This window comes from Papio anubis, chromosome 5 (assembly GCF_008728515.1).
Source record: "Papio anubis isolate 15944 chromosome 5, Panubis1.0, whole genome shotgun sequence".
Classification (NCBI taxonomy): Eukaryota; Metazoa; Chordata; class Mammalia; order Primates; family Cercopithecidae; genus Papio; species Papio anubis.
Genome location: NC_044980.1, coordinates 133,981,180 through 134,000,118, shown reverse-complemented (window position 1 = coordinate 134,000,118; position 18,939 = coordinate 133,981,180). Strand labels below are relative to the sequence as shown.

Here is an 18,939-nt window from a genome sequence, read left to right as displayed (position 1 = left end):
AGCTCACCTTTAAAATAGTATCTGAGGCAAAAGGGACCCCAGCGTCTGCATGATTTGTATTTTGTTCCCAAGAGGCATTGTCACAGAGGAGATCTTGTGAGGGAACCAATTCCGGGGTTACGTTCAGAAAATTAAACTCTGTCTTGGCTGATTGTGAGGCAACACACAGGTTGTAGGAAAAGGGCAATGTTCCCTCACTGTAATTGGGGAGAACCCCAGGTCCAGGCTTGGAGTACTGACTAGACTGAAAGCAGCCCCAAGCGTCTGAACTGGAAGAGCGTCGCAGGCGCAGGGAGATTGCCAGAATCACCGCGAAGAGGAAGAGCACTGAGATCAAGGCCAAGGCCACCACCAGGTAAAACTGCAGTTCCGTCTGGGGGTCAGAGGGCTCAGGGCGGTCGCTAAGGTCTGGCAATACCTCTTGCAGGCTATCCGCGAAGATTAGGTGCAGCGTGGCGGTGGCGGAGAGTGGCGGCTGTCCTCCATCACGCACAGCGACCAGCAGGCGCTGGCGGGCCGCGTCCCTCTCGCCCAAGGCACGCGCTGTGCGCACCTCACCCGTGCGCAGCCCCAGGCTGAAGAGCCCGGGCTCGCTGGCCTGCAGCACGTGGTAGGACAGCCAAGCGTTGTGTCCCGAGTCTGCGTCCACCGCCACCACCTTGGTCACCAGGTAGCCGGGCTCTGCTGCGCGTGGCACCATATCGAAGAGGGCGGAGCCATCGGGCCCCAGCGCGGGGTACAACACCAGTGGCACATTGTCATTGAGGTCGCCCACTAACACGCGGAGGCTCACGTTGGCGCTGAGCGCAGGTGAGCCCTGGTCGGTGGCCTGCAGTGTGAGTTCGAAGGCGCGCAGCTGCTCATGATCGAAGGCGCGCTGCGCGAACACCACCCCGCTCTGCGCGCTCACGGACACGTAGGATAAAATCTCCCGCGGCTCCAGGTCGCTCGCTACGATGGAGTAGGAAACTTGGCCATTGGGGCCCAAGTCAGGGTCAGAGGCACTGATTTGAGCGATAGAGGCGCCAGGAGGATTGTTCTCTGCCACGTGAACCATGTAGCAAGTCTGTTGGAAAAGTGGGGCATTATCGTTGACGTCGGAGATGTGCAGGGTGACAATTATGCTGGAGGAGAGAGGCGGCTTGCCCCCGTCGGTGGCTGTGATGGTGAGATTGTATTCTGGGATCTCCTCCCGGTCCAGGGCGCCGTCTGTTATTAGTTTGTAATAGTTCTTTGAGGAAGATTTCAAAATAAACTTGGCATTTCCCAACACTTGGCAGTAAACTTCTCCATTTTCTCCAGAGTCTCTGTCTCTCGTTTTTATCAAGGCGATGACCGTTCCTGGTGGCGAATCCTCTGGTAGGGGAGTAAATACTGAAGTCACAATAACTTCAGGTGCACAATCATTCTCATCAAGAATTTCAACTTGGATACTGCAGTGGGCTGCTAGATCTCCAGGATCTTTTGCTTCAATACTCAGAGTGTAACTACTTGCAATCTCAAAATCCAAATCATCCTTTGTCGTGATTTCTCCTGTTTTTTCATTTAAGTTGAAAAAGCGTTTGACTTGTTCGTCCACATTATGAAAGGAGTAGGTGATCTCCGCGTTTATGCCTTCATCCTGGTCAGTGGCCGTCACTTGAAGCACAAAGAAGCCCGGGGGCACGTCCTCCCTCAGGGTGACCCTGTACACATCCTGGCTGAACACCGGAGGGTTATCATTGGCATCCGTGACTTGGATTCGGATTTGGGTCGTGCCGCTTTGAGGTGGGTCTCCGCCATCCACAGCTGTGAGGACCAGTTGATGGAAACTATGCTCTTCTCTGTCCAGAGAATGTTTTAGAATCAGCTCAGGATATTTACGTCCATCTGGAGTCTGTTTCTCAGCGAGATCAAAGTACTCGTTGTCATTAAGGTGGTATCTTTGTAGTGAATTAGGACCAACATCTGAATCCAGGGCTGGGTCAAGTGGAAATGTTGTACCTGGCTTAGTGGATTCGCCAATTTTTAAATGAATCTTACTCTGTTTGAATAGTGGGGTATTATCATTTATATCCTGCACAATTACTGCTATGTGGAAAATATTTAGTGGGTTTTCAGCGACAGTATCGAAATCCAGAACACACAGAGGCTGCTTCCCGCATATCTGCTCTCGGTCTATTTTGTCACCCACAAGTAAGTCCCCGCTTTCTGGGTTTACTGTGAAATATTCCCTCTCTGCGCTAACCCGCAGCTTCCGGGCAGGCAAGTCCCGGACGCTGAGCCCCAGATCCTTGGCGAGGTTTCCTACGACAGAGTTTTTGGCCAGCTCCTCTGGAATTGAATAGCGGATCTGGTCTGAGAGAGCCCCGGGGAACAAAGACAACAGGAAGGGCAACAGTACCTGCAGCCACCACACCAGCCCGTATCTCCCTGCGCTAGCCTTCATCTTCTGTCTCCCTCGGGCTCCCTGTGCTCCTTTGCCCATAGGAGGAATAAGCCTTCCGAGGATGGCAGAATCCGGGCTCAGGTCACTTTTCTGCTTTTGTTTTCTGTTTCCGAATCTACACTGGCCTCCTCTGCGTGGTTGGTTTGTGCAGGAAGTTCCCTTCTAAGAGGCTCCCAAAAGCTTCTCTGGATCTTCTCTTCGTTCTTTTGACCGACAGCGACGCTCAGAGGTTTTCTCAGGAAACTGCACCAACGGCTTGTAAATGTTTGCTAAGAACATTTTTCTTTTCTTCTTCTTCTTTTTTTTTAATTTATAAAGTCTTCATTTGTTTTTAAATATGCGAAATATTCATATAGTTCCAAATTCAAAAGGTGCATTCATCCCTGCTTTAGATGAGGAGAATTGCTTTCACAGGGGAAATGAGTGTTAACGTTTCTTGGGTATCCTTCTGGAGATATGTTTTACATAGTGCAACGGATTTTTATAAATATTCTGTCTCCTTCTTTACACAAATGTAAGCATACAACATACCATGTTCTTCACATTGCTTTTATATTTGTTATATCTTAAAGATCATATCAGTACACAGAGAGCTTTCCCATTTATTTTTATAGTTATCTAGTGGCCCATAATATAGTTATCTAGTAGTCCATAATATGAATATACAACAATTTGTTTAATCAACATTGTTATTTACTAAAAGAAACTCACTGCCCATTCTAACAAAAACACATTTTTAAAAAAATTTGATTTTAGGTTATAAATTATCTACTGCTTTCCTAGGCCTTTAAAACGTATGGCACTCTCATTCTGGAATATATTCCTAATGCCAACACCTGAATATGCTTGACACAGTTTCAGGCCAATTGAGCATTTCCAAATTATATTTTATGGCTTAATTACTTTAAACAATCTCTCCTCAGATGTGAGTTGTCTCTCAACATTCATTTGTTATTTCTGCTTTCTGCTTACCAACCCAGGTAACTGCATATCATATTCCAGCTTACTCTACATATTGCACCACATGTTTCTATGAATACAAAACCATGTAGAAACTAAAACTCTCCTTTGTAAATCAAATTGAGGCATATTCCACAGTCTATCACTACAACTTCCAGTTATCAAATTACACTAATTTGTGTAAGCATATGCATTCATGAATTTTGAATTAACTCACAGAACTAAATGAAAGCACAAAGAACAAAAGTGTTGTATATCCCCTACACACAAAATATTTTCCCACATATAAAATAATCCCAGAGCCACATGGTGACAGAAATATCTGATAGCAATTTGTAGCAATAGGGATGAGGCCAACTTACTAAGCAGCATAAATCATATCAGTCCAGAACCCAAGTAACTCAACCCTTGAAAGAGGCTCACATGATGAAAAGAGAAAAGACTCCAAAAACTTATATTTTTCCTTAGAAATCAAGAAAGTCTCGCCTTTTCACAAGATGGCACCAAAAGCAAAGAAGGAAGCTCCTGTCCCTCCTAAAGCCGAAGCCAAAGCGAAGGCTTTAAAGGCCAAGAAGGCAGTGTTGAAAGGTGTCCACAGCCACAAAAAAAAGAAGACCCGCACGTCACCCACCTTCCGGCGGCTCAAGACACTGTGACTCCAGAGACAGCCCAAATATCCTCGGAAGAGCGCCCCGAGGAGAAACAAGCTTGACCACTATGCTATCATCAAGTTACCGCTGACCACTGAGTCTACTATGAAGAAGATAGAAGACAACAACACACTTGTGTTCATTGTGGATGTTAAAGCCAACAAGCACCAGATTAAACAGGCTGTGAAGAAGCTCTATGACATTGATGTGGTCAAGGTCAACACCCTGATTCGGCCTGATGGAGAGAAAAAGGCATATGTTTGACTGGCTCCTGATTATGATGCTTTGGATGTTGCCAACAAAATTGGGATCATCTAAACTGAGTCCAGCTGCCTAATTCTAAATATATATATATAAAAATAAATATATATATATATATATCTCTTTTCAACAACAACAACAACAAAAGAAATCAAGAAAGTCTCAATAGTGATGTCATGATAGGCAATTTAAAAATTATTAAAGTTACTTCTAGAATCTACTTAAATATGAGTGAAATTAACTTTGAAATATTTCTCATAATCACAGGAGTGCACCAAAGGAATCACGTATAGTCACCGCTGGTGCATCTCAGAACAGCAACAAGAAAATACTTGAAATGTAACAGTTCATTGAGAAAATATCCTGTTAAAGTTATATCTAAAAGTTAAACTCATAAGTTGCCAGTATTCTTAAATTGATGTTGCCTATTATAATGCAAAATACCCTTTCAAGGAAGGAAAAGTAAACTTCAAGTAAAGCATGGTACAGTGTAAAAATAGGAAATTAAAAAATCCTCAGTCCAGATCCAATAATAACTTCATGAGAAAGAATATTGTAAACGTGAATTCACACAATTGCCTTCTATTTCACAGGTCTCTTGTATCTTTGCAGTAACACCTAAAGGAAAAGGAAATTTATTCTTTATTTTATTTTACTTTATTTTATTTTACTTCTTGGAGACAGAGGCTTGCTCTGTCACCCAGGCTGGAGTACAGTGGCATGATCTCAGCTCATTGCAACCTCTGCCTCCCAGGTTCCAGCAATTCTCATGTCTCAGCCTCCAGGGTAGCTGGGACTACAGGCGTGCACCACCACGCCTGGCTAACTTTTTGTATTTTAGTAGAGACTGGGTTTCACCATGTTGCCTGGACTGGTGTCAAACTCCTGAGCTCAGGCAATCCACCCTCCTCACACTCCCAAAGTGCTAGGATTACAGGTGTGAGCCACCGCACCCAGCACAGAAAAGGACATTTAAGGAAATGAGGTGGTTTAGAGTTGTAAAATTAGAAAATTCTGGCTGAAACTACAACTGAATGAAGACCAAAAAGGATAATAAACATTTTTGTGTAGTAAAGACTGTTGGTCATTACTGAAGGGTCATCCACCAGTTCTCTTTACAGCAATAAAATATTAAAAGAGGCACCTTTATTTGATATATTACATATGTAATAGGAGACATTTACACAACTCTTTGTCTATATATTTCAGTGTGGTATGATCTATTATAAGATTGACTCACCTGAAGATTAAGGTCTCCTTTTGTTTCAAGTAAATCCTGAGTTATCAGAAGAGGCTCGCTTTTCTCACAGCTCTCCTGGCTGATGAGCGTGTCTGCATAGTTGGGCTGGGGGAAGATCAGATGACTCTTCCTCGAGTCCGCGGTGAGGGAGACCTCGTGGGAGTAGGTCTGCAGGAAAGCCCGAACCCCGTCCACGCCCACAAAGTGCGAGGCAGGCACACCTGCCAACCTGCTGCCTTCAGCGTGAAGCAGGCGTGACTTGTGCCAGCGTCTCAGCTTGAGTGCTAGCAGCACCGTGACAAAAGCCAGGAAGACGCAGGAGACAGCGGCCACTGCCACCACGAGATAGAGTGTGAGGCCCGAGTCGTCTGGGTCTGCTGAAGGCTTGAGGCTGCCCAAGTCAGCCAGGACATCTGGGATGCTGTTGGCCACAGCCACAGTGAGTGTGACGGTGGCCGAGAGAGGGGGCTGGCCATGGTCCTGGACGACCACTACAAGGCTCTGCTTGAGCGCATCTCTGTCCAGCAGGGCCCGTGCAGTGCGCACCTCGCCTGTGTGCAGCCCCACTGCAAATAGTCCCGGCTCGCTGGCCTTGAGTAGGCGGTAGGACAGCCAGGCATTCTGGCCTGAGTCTCTGTCCACTGCCACCACTTTGGTCACCAGGTAGCCGGAATCTGCGGAGCGGGGTGCCAGCTCCACACCAGTGGAGCCATCTGTAGGGAAGGTAGGGTACAGGATCTCAGGGACATTGTCGTTCTGGTCCAGCACAAAGAGGCTCACTGACACATTGCTGCTGAGTGGAGGGTCTCCACTGTCACTGGCTGTCACCAGTAGCTGCAGGTCTCTAAGCTGCTCATAGTCGAAGGAGCGAAGTGCATATAGGATCCCAGTATTGGAGTTGATGGAGACATAGGAGGACAGGGGTGCATCCTGGAAGGTGTCTTCGGCCAGGGAGTAAGTGATTAGGGCATTGTCACCACTGTCAGGGTCTTGAGCAGTCATAGATAAGATGGAGGCTCCTCTGGGGTTGTTTTCAGGAATGTAGGCAGAGTAGGAAGCATGAGGGAAAGTGGGTGGGTTGTCATTGATGTCCATCACCTGCAGTGAAATATGAGTTTCTGTAGACAGTGGAGGAATTCCCTGGTCAGTTGCAGTTACAGTGATGTTATATTCTGAGACTTCTTCCCTGTCCAGTGTTCTGTGTGTCAACAACCGATAATAATTTTCATAGGTCTTTTCAAGTGTGAATGGCAGATTATCTGGAATAGAACATGTGACTAGGCCATTTCCTCCTGAGTCACTGTCATGCACGTTGAAAAGTGCAATTACTGTACCCGGGGAAGAAGTTTCCTGGACTGAGCTGGTGAGAGATGTAACTGTGACTTCTGGTGCGTTGTCATTTTCATCCAGAACTGTCACCAGTACCTTGCTTCTAGCCCGGAGACCAGGCCCATCATGGGCTTCTACATCTATGTCATAGAATCCAGAGTCCTCATAATCTAGATCCCCCAATATTGTTATATCCCCACTCAGAGAATTTAACTGAAATAGCTGTGATATTTTGTCTCTTACTTTCCGGAAAGAATACGTCACGTCTCCATTGGCTCCTTCATCTGGATCAGTGGCTTTTACGGTGAGTAGCCGAGTGCCTACAGGAACGTTCTCACGAACACTTACGTGGTACTTGGGCTGAGTGAACAGGGGAGCATTATCGTTGGTATCCACAAGTATTATGAGAATCCTGGCAGTGCCAGAGCGAACTGGGTCACCTCCGTCGAAGGCGGTGAGAACGAGGTGGTGAACCGCCTCTTCCTCGCGATCTAGAGCACGTTCCAGCACCAGCTCTGGGTACTTAATCCCATCGGCCCCGCTTTGCACGTCCAGGGAAAAGTAACCGTTTGAGTTGAGCTGGTAACCCTGCAGGCAGTTTACCCCTACATCCGGATCAAAAGCTTCAGGAAGAGGAAATCTTGTCCCAGGATTTTCATTTTCAGCAACTTTTATTTCCCTCTGTTCTGTCCCAAAACTGGGTGGGTTATCATTAACATCGATTATTTCCACCTCTACCCGCAAAATCTTCACTGTATCTTCTAGGAGAATCTCCAGTATTGTCACACAGTTTGGAGATCTGTCGCAGAGCTCCTCCCGGTCTATCCTACCCGCGGTGACCAAACTGCCGCTGCGCGGGTTCAGGGCGAAAAGCTGCGTCCTACCTCTGGAGACGATGCGGACTCCGCGCTCCACCAGCTCCCGGGGCGCCAACCCCAGGTCCTTGGCGATGTTGCCCACCACTGAGCCTTCTTCCTGCTCCTCAAACACCGAGTAGCGGATCTGTTCGGCCCTAATTTCCCCCAGAACCCCCAGGAGAAGGCAGATTTGGAGCAGCCGGGTGCGGTCTGGGCTAGCAGGAGGCGCCGCCATTACAACCCCGCCGCGGAGTCGCCTGTGCTTTGGTTTTCCCTCTGTCGAGGCCTGAGGAGCCCCAGGATATTCTGGGTCCAAAATAAAGTGCATTCACAGCCGGAGCTCTCAGGGCTTCCGCTTGAAGCTTTCATAAAGCTCCAGAGCCAGTGCTTTGTGCTGCAGCAATCTTGTGATTCTGATTAAATTTCTGGTTTGTCTTTTCCCCCGATTGGTGAACAGCGACACCCAGAGTCTAAACCTGTTACTGCAATTTATTCTTGGTAAAAAAAGTTTACTTTTTATACACGTTTCTATTCCTATTTCTCCCAAGATAATAAAACTCAAATTCCTGTTTTTGATTTGCAACGAAAATTCAAGAATGATCCAAATCTTCCTGTACAATAAACTTTATAAAGTTATTTATTTTCTTAGAGAAAATATGACTTTTTTTTCTAAGAATGTGTTCTCCATCTTTTCAGTTTTCATCTTGTTCATCCCCACAGCCCATTCTCAGTACTGTGTACTGTGTGAGGGACATACTTATCTCTCCTAAAGAGAAAGGTGGACTTGAAAAATGGAGGAGACGATAAGTGAAAAGACAGTGGGACAGGAACTTGGAGGTTCGGCTTTAGTCCCAATTTATGCAGTAACAAGTTTCCTTACTTGAGTTGACCCTCTAGAACCTGGGGCAATGCTTCAATTCATTTGCAAAAAACCCACCTACTGTTCAAGAGTTAGCCTTACCCCTGTACGAATGAGAGTGACAAATACAATAATAGGTTTGGGAAGAGAATTTGCTCCTTAATTTTGTATACAATACATTCTTGGCCACAAGCTATGCATATGACTATCTTGTTTACAATGTGTTCTCAATCTTTAGAACAATACCTTTCATAGAGTAGTAACTTTTTTATGAAGCCTTTCAATGTTTCATGAATGACCGGTTCAAATGCAAAGCCTAAAACAATGGATAAATAACTCTGATCTTAAAAATAAAAAAGAAATAAAAAGAAAAGTTAGACTGAAGAACTATAAAGTGCAGATAATAGTTTAGTAATTTTTTCACATGACACATTCAGTATTATTTTACTACAATTTCTAACTTTACTTTAGCTTTCACTTTAGAAATAGCCAGTAAAATGAAATGTTTTGGTAGCTGAACATGGATTATCATTGCACGTGCCATCGCTTTCTTGCTTATGAATACTTACAGTAATTTACTAATCTGAGAAAATTTGAGATAAAGCAGTACATCAGTTCTTAAGTTTATTCCTCACTTAACAAGTAGCAATAGAAATGACTCATACAAAAGTGCATTAGCTATACAGAATTTTAAAACCTCAGACTTTGAGAGAGTAGATTAAAGGTGTTTTTCACAATCCTCAAAGACTGCACAAACTCCGGATGATTGAGAAGTGAAATAAGATGTTTGGAAATAAATTTGACAGTATGCATTAAAAAAACTCAACATGTTTATAGATTTAACTAATTCCTCAGAAATCTATACTAAAGAAACAAGAAGTATGGAAAATGCTTTATAAACCCAAATGTTCATCACATTCCTTGTTTTAATAGAGACAAAATAGAAAGAGCATAAAAATAAATCATTTAGGAATGGTTAAAAATTATGAAATATCATTGACTGAAATTATACAGTGGGAATAATATTGACCCAAAGTTAGTGATGCAAATGTAAAATTGGACAATATTTGCTACTTGTGATGAGATAAAGTGTTAAGAGTCTTAATAATTGGAAGGCTGTGTTAAATACACATGCTGCTGCAAAAAGACAAACTAGAATGTAATTGATGAAGATGAACATAAACTTTAACTTTGGTGGGAAGAACTCTAAATATATTTATAAAGAGCTAAGAATAAGATGACTTGAAAATATCAAGTATCGCATACCAATTAAGAAAAGGCACTGCTATTATTAAGAGTGTTAACATCTAGGAAACAGGTCTCTTTAGCAATATTTGCCAACCATACAGAAATGCCAACAGTAAAGATTGAAAATTAAATTGCCAAGACTACTGAGCAATCAAGAAAGCAATCTCCATCTATCCAATACCCCCTCCCCCAGTAGATACTATCACTAGAACAATGAAAGAAAATCAAAATTACTTATGCACCAATGAGAAGAAAATGTAATATATATATATATATATATATATATATATATATATATTATTATTTTTTTAAGACAGGGTTTCCCTCCTGTCACCCAGGCTGGAGTGCAGTGGCACACTCTTGGCTCACTACAATCTCCACCCCCCGGGTTCAAGCGATCCTCCTGTCTCAGCTTCCGGAGTAACTGGGACTACAGGCACGTGCTACCACACCCAAATAATTTTTGTATTTCTAGTAGACGGGGTTTTACCATCTTGGCTATGCTGGTCTCAAACTCCTGACCTCAAGTGATCCACCTGCCTCAGCCTGGTTAAGTGCTGGGATTACAGGCTTGAGCCACCGCTCCCGGCCGCAATATATAAAATTTAACTAGATTTGCAGAAACTCACGTGCGAAGACAAAGAAGGGTCATAAGCGACTTTGTGATCTTCATTACTGGCACATACAATCATAGAAGGATCATCACACAGCAGATCCTGAGGGGGAGTCATTTCAGGTGTCAGGTTGAGAAAATTGAACTCTGTCTTTGCAGAATGAGAGGCAACACATAGATTGTAGGAATAGGGCAAAGTCCCCTCGCTGTGGTTGGGAGGAACCCCTGGCCCAGACTTGGAGCAGAGACCCGTTTGAAAATAGCCCTCAGTGTTGAGGCTGGAGGAACGTCGCAGGCGCAGGGCGATCGCCAGAATTACCGCGAGGAGAAAGAGCACTGAGATCAAGGCCAAGGCCACCATCAGGTAAAACTGCAGTTCCGTCTGGGGGTCAGAGGGCTCAGGGCGGTCGCTAAGGTCTGGCAATACCTCTTGCAGGCTATCCGCGAAGATTAGGTGCAGCGTGGCGGTGGCGGAGAGTGGCGGCTGTCCTCCATCACGCACAGCGACCAGCAGGCGCTGGCGGGCCGCGTCCCTCTCGCCCAAGGCACGCGCTGTGCGCACCTCACCCGTGCGCAGCCCCAGGCTGAAGAGCCCGGGCTCGCTGGCCTGCAGCACGTGGTAGGACAGCCAAGCGTTGTGTCCCGAGTCTGCGTCCACCGCCACCACCTTGGTCACCAGGTAGCCAGGCTCTGCGGCGCGTGGCACCATATCGAAAAGTGCAGAGCCATCAGACCCCAGCGCGGGGTACAGCACCCGCGGCGCATTGTCATTGAGGTCGCCCACCAACACTCGCAGGCTCACGTTGGCGCTGAGCGCGGGGGAGCCCTGGTCGCAGGCCTGCAGTGTGAGCTCGAAGGCGCGCAACTGCTCGTGGTCGAAGGCGCGCTGCGCGAACACCACCCCGCTCTGCGCGCTCACGGACACATAGTACAACAGCTCCTGCGGCTCCAGGTCACTGGCCAGAATAGAGTAGGAGACGCTGCCGTTGGGTCCCAAATCCGGGTCGGAGGCGCTCACTTGTGCAATAGAGGCTCCAGGTGGGTTGTTCTCAGCCACATGGACCACGTAGGAGGCCTGATGGAAAACAGGTGCATTGTCGTTGATGTCGGAGATGTGCAGGGTGATGCTTGTCCTGGAGGAAAGGGATGGTTTGCCCTTGTCGGTGGCTATAATTGTGACGTTGTAGTCTGCTGTCTGCTCCCGGTTTAGGGCTCCACCAATCACCATCTTGTAAAAATTCTTCGAGGTGGATTCTAATTTGAAAGGAACTTCTTCCTGAATATAGCATGTCACCATGCCATTTTGCCCAGAATCCTTGTCTCGCACTTTTATGAGGGCTATTACAGTTCCAAGGTCTGAATCCTCTGGAATCTGGTTAGAGAAGGACATGAATGTCACCTCAGGGGCATTGTCATTCTCATCAACGATTTCTATTTGAACATTGCAGTGAGCTGTGTGTACTCCTCCATCCTTGGCTTCTACACCCAACACATATCTACTTGTTTCTTCAAAGTCCAATGTGCCATTGGTTGTGATGTCGCCGGTATTTGGATTGAGATTGAAGAGGCTGGTACTTATTGGGGAGTTGAGGAAGGCATAGGTGATCTCTGCATTAATGCCCTCATCCTGGTCTGTGGCCATCACCCTCAGCACGGAGGTTCCCCACGGCACGTTTTCTTGGAGGCTAACCCTGTATACATCCTGGCTAAACATGGGAGCATTATCATTGGCATCGGTGACTCGGATCCAGATGTTAGTGGTGCCGCTTAGAGGCGGGTCCCCGCCATCCATGGCAGTCAGGATTAAGCGATGAGAGCTCTGATGTTCCCTGTCTAGAGGTTTTTCCAGCAGTAATTCCGGATATTTACTTCCATCAGGACTTTCCTTCGTTGACAGAGAGAAGTATTGATTGGGGTTGATGGTATATATATTCAGTGAATTGCCGTCCACATCTGCATCTTGCGCAGAATCCAGAGAGAATTTTACCCCGGGTAAGGCTGACTCACAAATTTCTAAGTTAATGCCTTTTGCAACGAAACGTGGTGCATTGTCATTAATATCTTGGATTACAACAACCACGTGGAAAACATTCATTGGGTTTTCAGAGACCGTTTCGAATTCTAGTGCACACTCAAGTTTCCTTCCGCAAATCTTCTCTCGATCTATCCTACCGTTCACTAACAAATCCCCGCTCTCCAAACTAACGTTGAAATAATCCTCTGCACTAACCCGCAGTTTTCGAGTTGGCAACTCCTGGACACTGAGCCCCAGATCCTTAGCAAGGTTCCCCACCCGTGAGCCGTTGGCTAGCTCCTCTGGAATCGTGTATCGGATCTGCTGGGAGATGGCCCCGCAGAACAAAGACAGCAGAAAGGGAAACAGTACCTGACTTTTCATCGTTTCGGCTTCTCTGACTCTCTGCATTTCAGGAACTCTCCGCGGAGCTTCTTTTCTCTGGGATGTTTTTTTAAAAAGCAATGACAGCACCCTGGACTTCTGTAATTTGAGCGTAAGACTTATCAGTTAGGCGCTCGAGGGTGAACAGGGGCAGCGTCCGTCCTCAGTGCACCGGACAAGGCAGGAAGGCACCCTGCCTGACGCTCCTGCAGAATTGAGACGCCTTCACTTCCTTTTGGTCGACAGCGGCGCCCAGAGGCTGTCTTGGAAAACTGCACAGTGCCCAGCTGTTTATCCTCAAAGCGCAACCTCTTGAATCTATGTACTCTGTCTTTAATTTGCTGGAAGGAACCAAATACTCATATTTCCCCCTTTACATTTCAATTTTCTAGTTTGTCATCATCACATAAGGGTCTTCATCATTTTGTATTCTTTTTTCATTTAAAAAATTCACAAGGCACACAGTCATTTTTTTCAGTTTTGGGGGCAAAAAAAATCTTCAGTGATTTCACTATATTTATAAACTCTGGTATGACTGCTGTATCCATATAAGTGAATTGATAATTTTTATTTATTTTTTAGGGGACTAAAATACCTACCTTTCTGTAAATTCATTGGAATAAGTTTCCTTATCTAGTATTTTAAATCTCTCCATATATATGTTATCAAGTCAGTAATACTTTTCAAAGATAGTTTTTGCAAAAAAGAGGAAATCACAGCCTTACGATTATGTTAATATATTTCTCTTCTTTATAAAATATAGATAATATTTCCAGTTAAGTAGGGCAAAGTCTGATATTTTGTTAAAAGGGCAAATTTAGTATTGGGGTACACACACATGCTTTTATGAAGTGGAATTTCATATAATGTATATTTGTTTTATGAAACCAGTGTTTCTTTTTTAAATGAATGTATATGAAATACTCTAGGCTGTGTGCAGCGACCTGTGATCCCAGCACTTTGGGAGGCCAACATGGGAAGAACACATGAGGTCAGGAGTTTAAGACCAGCCTAGCCAACATGGTGCAAGCCGTTTCTACTAAAAAAATAAAAATTAGCTGGGCATGGTGGCAGGTACTGTAACCCCAGCTACTTGGGAGGTTGAGGCAGGAGAATCGCTTAATCCAGGAGGTAGAGTTTGCAGTGAGCTGAGATCATGCCACTGAAGTCCATCCTGGGTGACAGAGCAAGACTCTGTCTCAAAAACATTCTTTATAATGCCAATTCTCAGCTCCAGCCAACTTAAACCATCAATGAGCAAAATGAGTTTGACTTGACCACTGGTAAATATTGGAGATGTATTCAGAGTTCTTAGACACCCAATTCTGCAACTTATTCTGTAGTTCCAGGCTTAGAACTCGTCTTGGTTCAAAGCAAATCCCTTTATTTCAAATGCATTACCAAATGAGATCCAACTCAACAATTTATTCTGCTATTTTGCAGTGCTCACCCATACTCATACTCCAGTTGAAACAGCCTATTATCTGTTTTCTTAAGATACCTTTTCACTTGTTTCCTTGCATCATGCCTTTATACTTTCTGTTCCTTTTATTATGAACTTCTCCTCCCTTTCTGTTGCAATGGATTCTTGCCCATTCTTCAAAAAAATAAAAATAAACCCTTTTTAGTGAAAATGGGATGTCCGAGATCTTCCATCACCTGTACAAGTAGGTGGAATTGTGTGGGTTCCATATTCTCAGTGTATTTTCATGACACATATGTAGGCTATATTTCATATAGAATTCTTAGAAATTCTCTTTGAGCATACAAATCCCCCCTGACACTAGCTAATTAACTTTTTTTTCTCCTTACAGGGAAAGTGATACTGATACTATAAACTTTTTTTTTTCTAAAAATGATACGTTAAAAGTTACACGCCTTTTTCTTTTGAGACAGGATCATACTATGTTGCCCAAGTAGGTCTCGAAGTCCTAGGCTCAGAAGTCCTCCCCTGGCTATGGGCCTTTTAAATTCTGTGATATATTTGCATGTTTGAGTGAGAATACACCTTACTCTGCTTACAGCTTTTGTGTTCTGGCCCTGTTGTCTCATACATTTAAATGTGTCTTTTCCTAATATATTGAGGGAGGAATCTATTCTTTCGTTTGGGTTCTAATAAAATATATTTTGGTCTAATTTTGGATGACTCTCTTACATGATTTCATGAGTGAAAATAATTTCATAAATTGCAGAATAAGCCAACAATTTCTGGATGAAGAAAGTTGTAGAACATGACAAAAGAAGGGACTTCTATTCCATTGTTGGAAGAGACGGTCTGGAAATCCGCCACAGAGGCTGAGACATATTCCCTTACTTATTTTTAATATCCTTCTCAAGGGCAAGAAATACCACTCCAAGGCTCATAATAGTTTAGGTAGGTGAACTTTCCACCCTCAGGCAAAATGTTGAAATATGAATATACACATAAGCATATACTTTAGGCATACATAACAGGCATTATAGGTAAAACCATTTGATCAGCCTCTACTTTTTCATCTGTCTTGGAAGGAGTTAAACATAATTTAATTTCATGGGCATATAAAATATATTTTATTCATATATATTTTTACTTGTATGTATCAGGATAGGCTATATAGGCTGGAATGACAAACTCCAAAGCACAGGAATTTAAAATGAAAAAGGCCTATTTATCACAGGTATACAGACCAGTGTTGTGGTTCTCTCATCATAGTTACTCAAGGACCCAGGTAGAAGGAGCAGTCACAATTTCAAATAGTAACTTAGAGATCGAAAATTCTCACAATTGCAGATTCCTCTAGGAAGTGACACACTTTACCTCCACTCACAATGTATTATTGTTTCCCTAAGCCCACTCAACCATAATCAGACCAGGGAGTGCAGTCCTACTATAGGCCCAGAAAGAAAGGGGGACAAATATTTAGCCAAAGGACTAATGACAACCTCATGGCTTTATTTCTCAAATACACATGTGTTAAAGCTTTATAATAACCACATTCTCATAATTGTTCTTCATAATATTCAAAGAAATAAATAAACTCACCTGAAGTAGGTTGGAATCTCCTTTCGTTTCAAGTAAATCCTGAGTTACCAGAAGAGGCTCGCTTTTCTCACAGCTCTCCTGGCTGATGAGCGTGTCCGCATAGTTGGGCTGGGGGAAAATCAGGTGGCTCTTCATGGCGAGTCAAGTGAGTGAGACCTCGTGGGAATGGAGTCTGCAGAAGCCCGAACCCGTCCACGCCCACAAAGTCGCGAGGCAGACTTGCGGCTCGCTAAGCCGCCCTCGAAGCCTGCAGCGGAGCGTGAGCTTGTGCCAGCCGCCCGAGCTGAAGCCAGCAGCCACGGTGTGAGCCAGGAAGAGCGCAGGAGACCGCAGCCACCGCCACCCTCAGGTACAGAGTGAGGTCGAATGGATTGGGTTTGGCGGAGGGCTCAGGAAGCTGCCAGATCCGGCCAGGATGTCGGGGGATCCTGTCTGCCCGCGGCCACGGTGAAGCGTGACAGTGGCGGAGAGAGCTGGCCGTGGTCCTGGACAGCCACCACGAAGGGCTCTGCTGGCGTCCTCTGTGTGAGGGCTCGCGCCCGTGCTGCTTCACCTAAGCCGTGCAGCCCCACATGAAAGTCCTGGCTCGCTGGCCTTGAGCAGGTGGTAAGACAGCCAAGCGTTCTGGCCCGGTCTCACAATCCACCGCCACCACCTTGGTCACCAGGTAGCGGGCTCTGCGCGGGCGGCCAGCTCAGGTGGAACCATCTGTGGGGATGGCGGGGTACAGGATCTCGGGCGCATTGTCGTTCTGGTCCAGCACGAACAGGTTCAGCGACACGTTGCTGCTGAGTGGAGGGTTCCCGCTGTCGCTGGCTGTCACCAGTAGTTTCAAGTCTCTAAATTGCTCGTAGTCGAAGGATCGCAGCGCATATAGGACGCCAGTGTTGGAGTTGATGGAGACGTAGGAGGACAGGGGCGCCCCCTGGAGGGTGTCCTCGGTCAATGCATAAGTGATGTGGGCGTTGTCGTTGCTATCTGGGTCCTGGGCCGTCACTGAGAAGATGGAGGCTCCTCTGGGGTTGTTTTCTGGAATGTAGGCGGAGTAGGATAAGTGAGGGAAGGTGGGTGGGTTGTCATTGATGTCAATCACATTCAAGATGATGTGAGTTTCTGTGGACAGTGGCGGGCTTCCCCCATCTGAGGCTCTCAGACTGATGTTATATTCTGACATTTGTTCGCGGTCTAGGGATGTGGCCGTCACTAAGCGGTAATATTGGTCTATTGATTTTTCTAATTTAAATGGCAGATTTCCCAGGACAAAAACTGCAACCTGCCCATTCTGCCCAGAATCTCGGTCATGCACATCGATAAGAGCAATTTCTCTTCCAACGGTGCCCTCTTCTGGGACTGAGCCTGTGAGAGACGTAATTGTAATTTCTGGAGCATTGTCATTCACATCCAGAACCGTGAGTAGAATCTTGGCTCTTGAAAGAAGACCTGGTCCATCCTGTACTTCAATTTTAATTTCATAGAACATGGCATCCTCATAATCTAGATTTTTTAATATTGATACTTCTCCACTCACTGAGTTGAGATGGAAAATCTCAGCGATTTTCCCAGGCATTTTATCTAGAATATAAGACACTTGAGCGTTGAATCCCTCATCAGGGTCAGTAGCATTCACTGTGAGCAGTCGGGTACCCACAGGCACGTTCTCCCAAACACTTACACGGTACTCAGACTGAGTAAACATTGGTGGGTTGTCATTTGCATCCAGGACTATCACTTGGATGTGCAAGTTGCCAGAGTGGACAGGGTCGCCACCATCAGAGGCAACCAGGACAAGCTGGTGAATTTCTTTTTTCTCACGGTCCAGGGCCTGCTCCAGCACCAGCTCTGGATACTTGGCCCCCTCAGAGACGCTATTCACAGCCAGGGAGAAGTAGTCATTAGGGCTAAGCTTGTAGTTCTGCAGGGAGTTCATGCCTACATCTGGGTCAAAAGCAGTTTTAAGTGGAAATCGGGTTCCAGGAACCGTTAGTTCACCAATTTTTATTTCCAATTCCTCTGTTGGGAAATTAGGAGCATTATCATTAATATCTTTAATTTCTATTTCTACTTCAAAAATTTTCAATTTATCCTCAACAAGGATGTTAAATTTTACCAGACACAGCGGGATCTGAGCGCAGAGCTCCTCCCGGTCTATCCTCTCCGCGGTGACCAAGCTGCCGCTTCGCGGATTCAGAGAGAAAAGCTGCGTCCTACCTCTGGAGACGATGCGGACTCCGCGCTCAGCCAGCTCCCGGGGCTCTAACCCCAGGTCTTTAGCGATGTTGCCCACGAAGGAACCTTTATCTTGCTCCTCAGACACCGAGTAGCGGATCTGACCGGATCCTGTTTCACACAGTGTCCCCAGAAGCGCGCACAGCAGGGCCAGTCCTCTGCCATTTCGGAAACTCAGGCATTTGGTCATTTCCTTTTCGGGGAATAGCTTTCTCTGAATTCGGTTCCAGTTTCCCACGACGGACTCCAATCTTATTTTCTCAAGAAACGAAGTATTTTACGGGCCTAATTCACAGGTCAAACCGCTCGTTGACTAAGAGGTGAGGTTGGCAGCCGCCTCGGATTTTCTGAGTCTAATTTGCTGGTTCTTTGCATTGCAGGAGCAAGGAAATGGTGGACTAGTTCTCCAGCTGCGTTCTCCTTCTTGAGTGGTCAACAGCGACACTAAGAGGCCTAACCGTTTACTGCATCCTCTCAGACAAACATGATTATTTTTGAGTTATCCAAGACCTGAAATCCTTCTTGTCAGAGATAAGAGGACTAGTGTTGATTGAACATAATTGAATTGATATATGTTAAACAGTGTGGCCTCAAGTTATCTTTCTTGGGAATCCATGCACTAATCTTAATGCCACCAATATTGCTTCAGACATAGTGGAGTTAACTGTTTTGAACTGTTCAGTTTAAGAAACACACAGTAATAAAGAACTGGCCCTAAGGACCAACACAACTATTAAAAGACATGACCACCACTTGTTCTTCAACCACTGAATCTTGATAATGTGTTTGTTGTTATACTTACTACATTTATCAGGGTTATTTGATATCTTTCACCTTTCCCTGTCTAT

At 45.3% G+C, this 18,939-nt stretch overlaps 3 protein-coding genes and 1 pseudogene across 5 annotated transcripts in view; 1 reads left to right on the top strand and 3 right to left on the bottom strand.

The window, feature by feature from the left end:
• Positions 1-10,095, bottom strand: part of LOC101006303 (protocadherin gamma-C4) — a 166,744-nt gene extending 156,649 nt beyond the window's left edge. Inside the window, exons 1-2 of one of the 3 annotated variants that reach the window (XM_031666493.1) lie at positions 5,540-10,095; positions 4,214-4,917 (exon numbers count right to left, since the gene is read on the bottom strand). In XM_031666493.1, the coding sequence (XP_031522353.1) occupies positions 4,882-4,917; positions 5,540-8,053 (2,550 nt within the window). In that variant the 5' untranslated portion in view covers positions 8,054-10,095 and the 3' untranslated portion in view covers positions 4,214-4,881. Of the gene's footprint in view, positions 1-7; positions 3,769-4,213; positions 4,918-5,539 lie in introns of those variants that run through there. The other 2 variants (XM_021939774.2, XM_021939776.2) reach the window with 2 other exon arrangements.
• On the top strand, positions 3,871-4,394 carry LOC108586453 (annotated as a pseudogene).
• Positions 10,096-10,359: 264 nt separating the features above from the next.
• Positions 10,360-13,885, bottom strand: LOC108586452 (protocadherin gamma-B1). Its single transcript, XM_021939800.2, has one exon. The coding sequence runs from the start codon at positions 12,868-12,870 to the stop codon at positions 10,438-10,440; it is 2,433 nt and encodes an 810-aa protein (XP_021795492.2). The 5' UTR covers positions 12,871-13,885; the 3' UTR covers positions 10,360-10,437.
• A 93-nt stretch (positions 13,886-13,978) lies between these two features.
• On the bottom strand, positions 13,979-18,894 carry LOC116274962 (protocadherin gamma-A3-like). Its single transcript, XM_031666496.1, is given in 5 exon segments — positions 13,979-16,052; positions 16,054-16,301; positions 16,303-16,444; positions 16,446-16,495; positions 16,497-18,894. Coding segments are annotated over 5 exon segments (2,481 nt in total). The 5' UTR covers positions 18,282-18,894; the 3' UTR covers positions 13,979-15,796.
• Between the last annotated feature and the right edge of the window lie 45 nt (positions 18,895-18,939).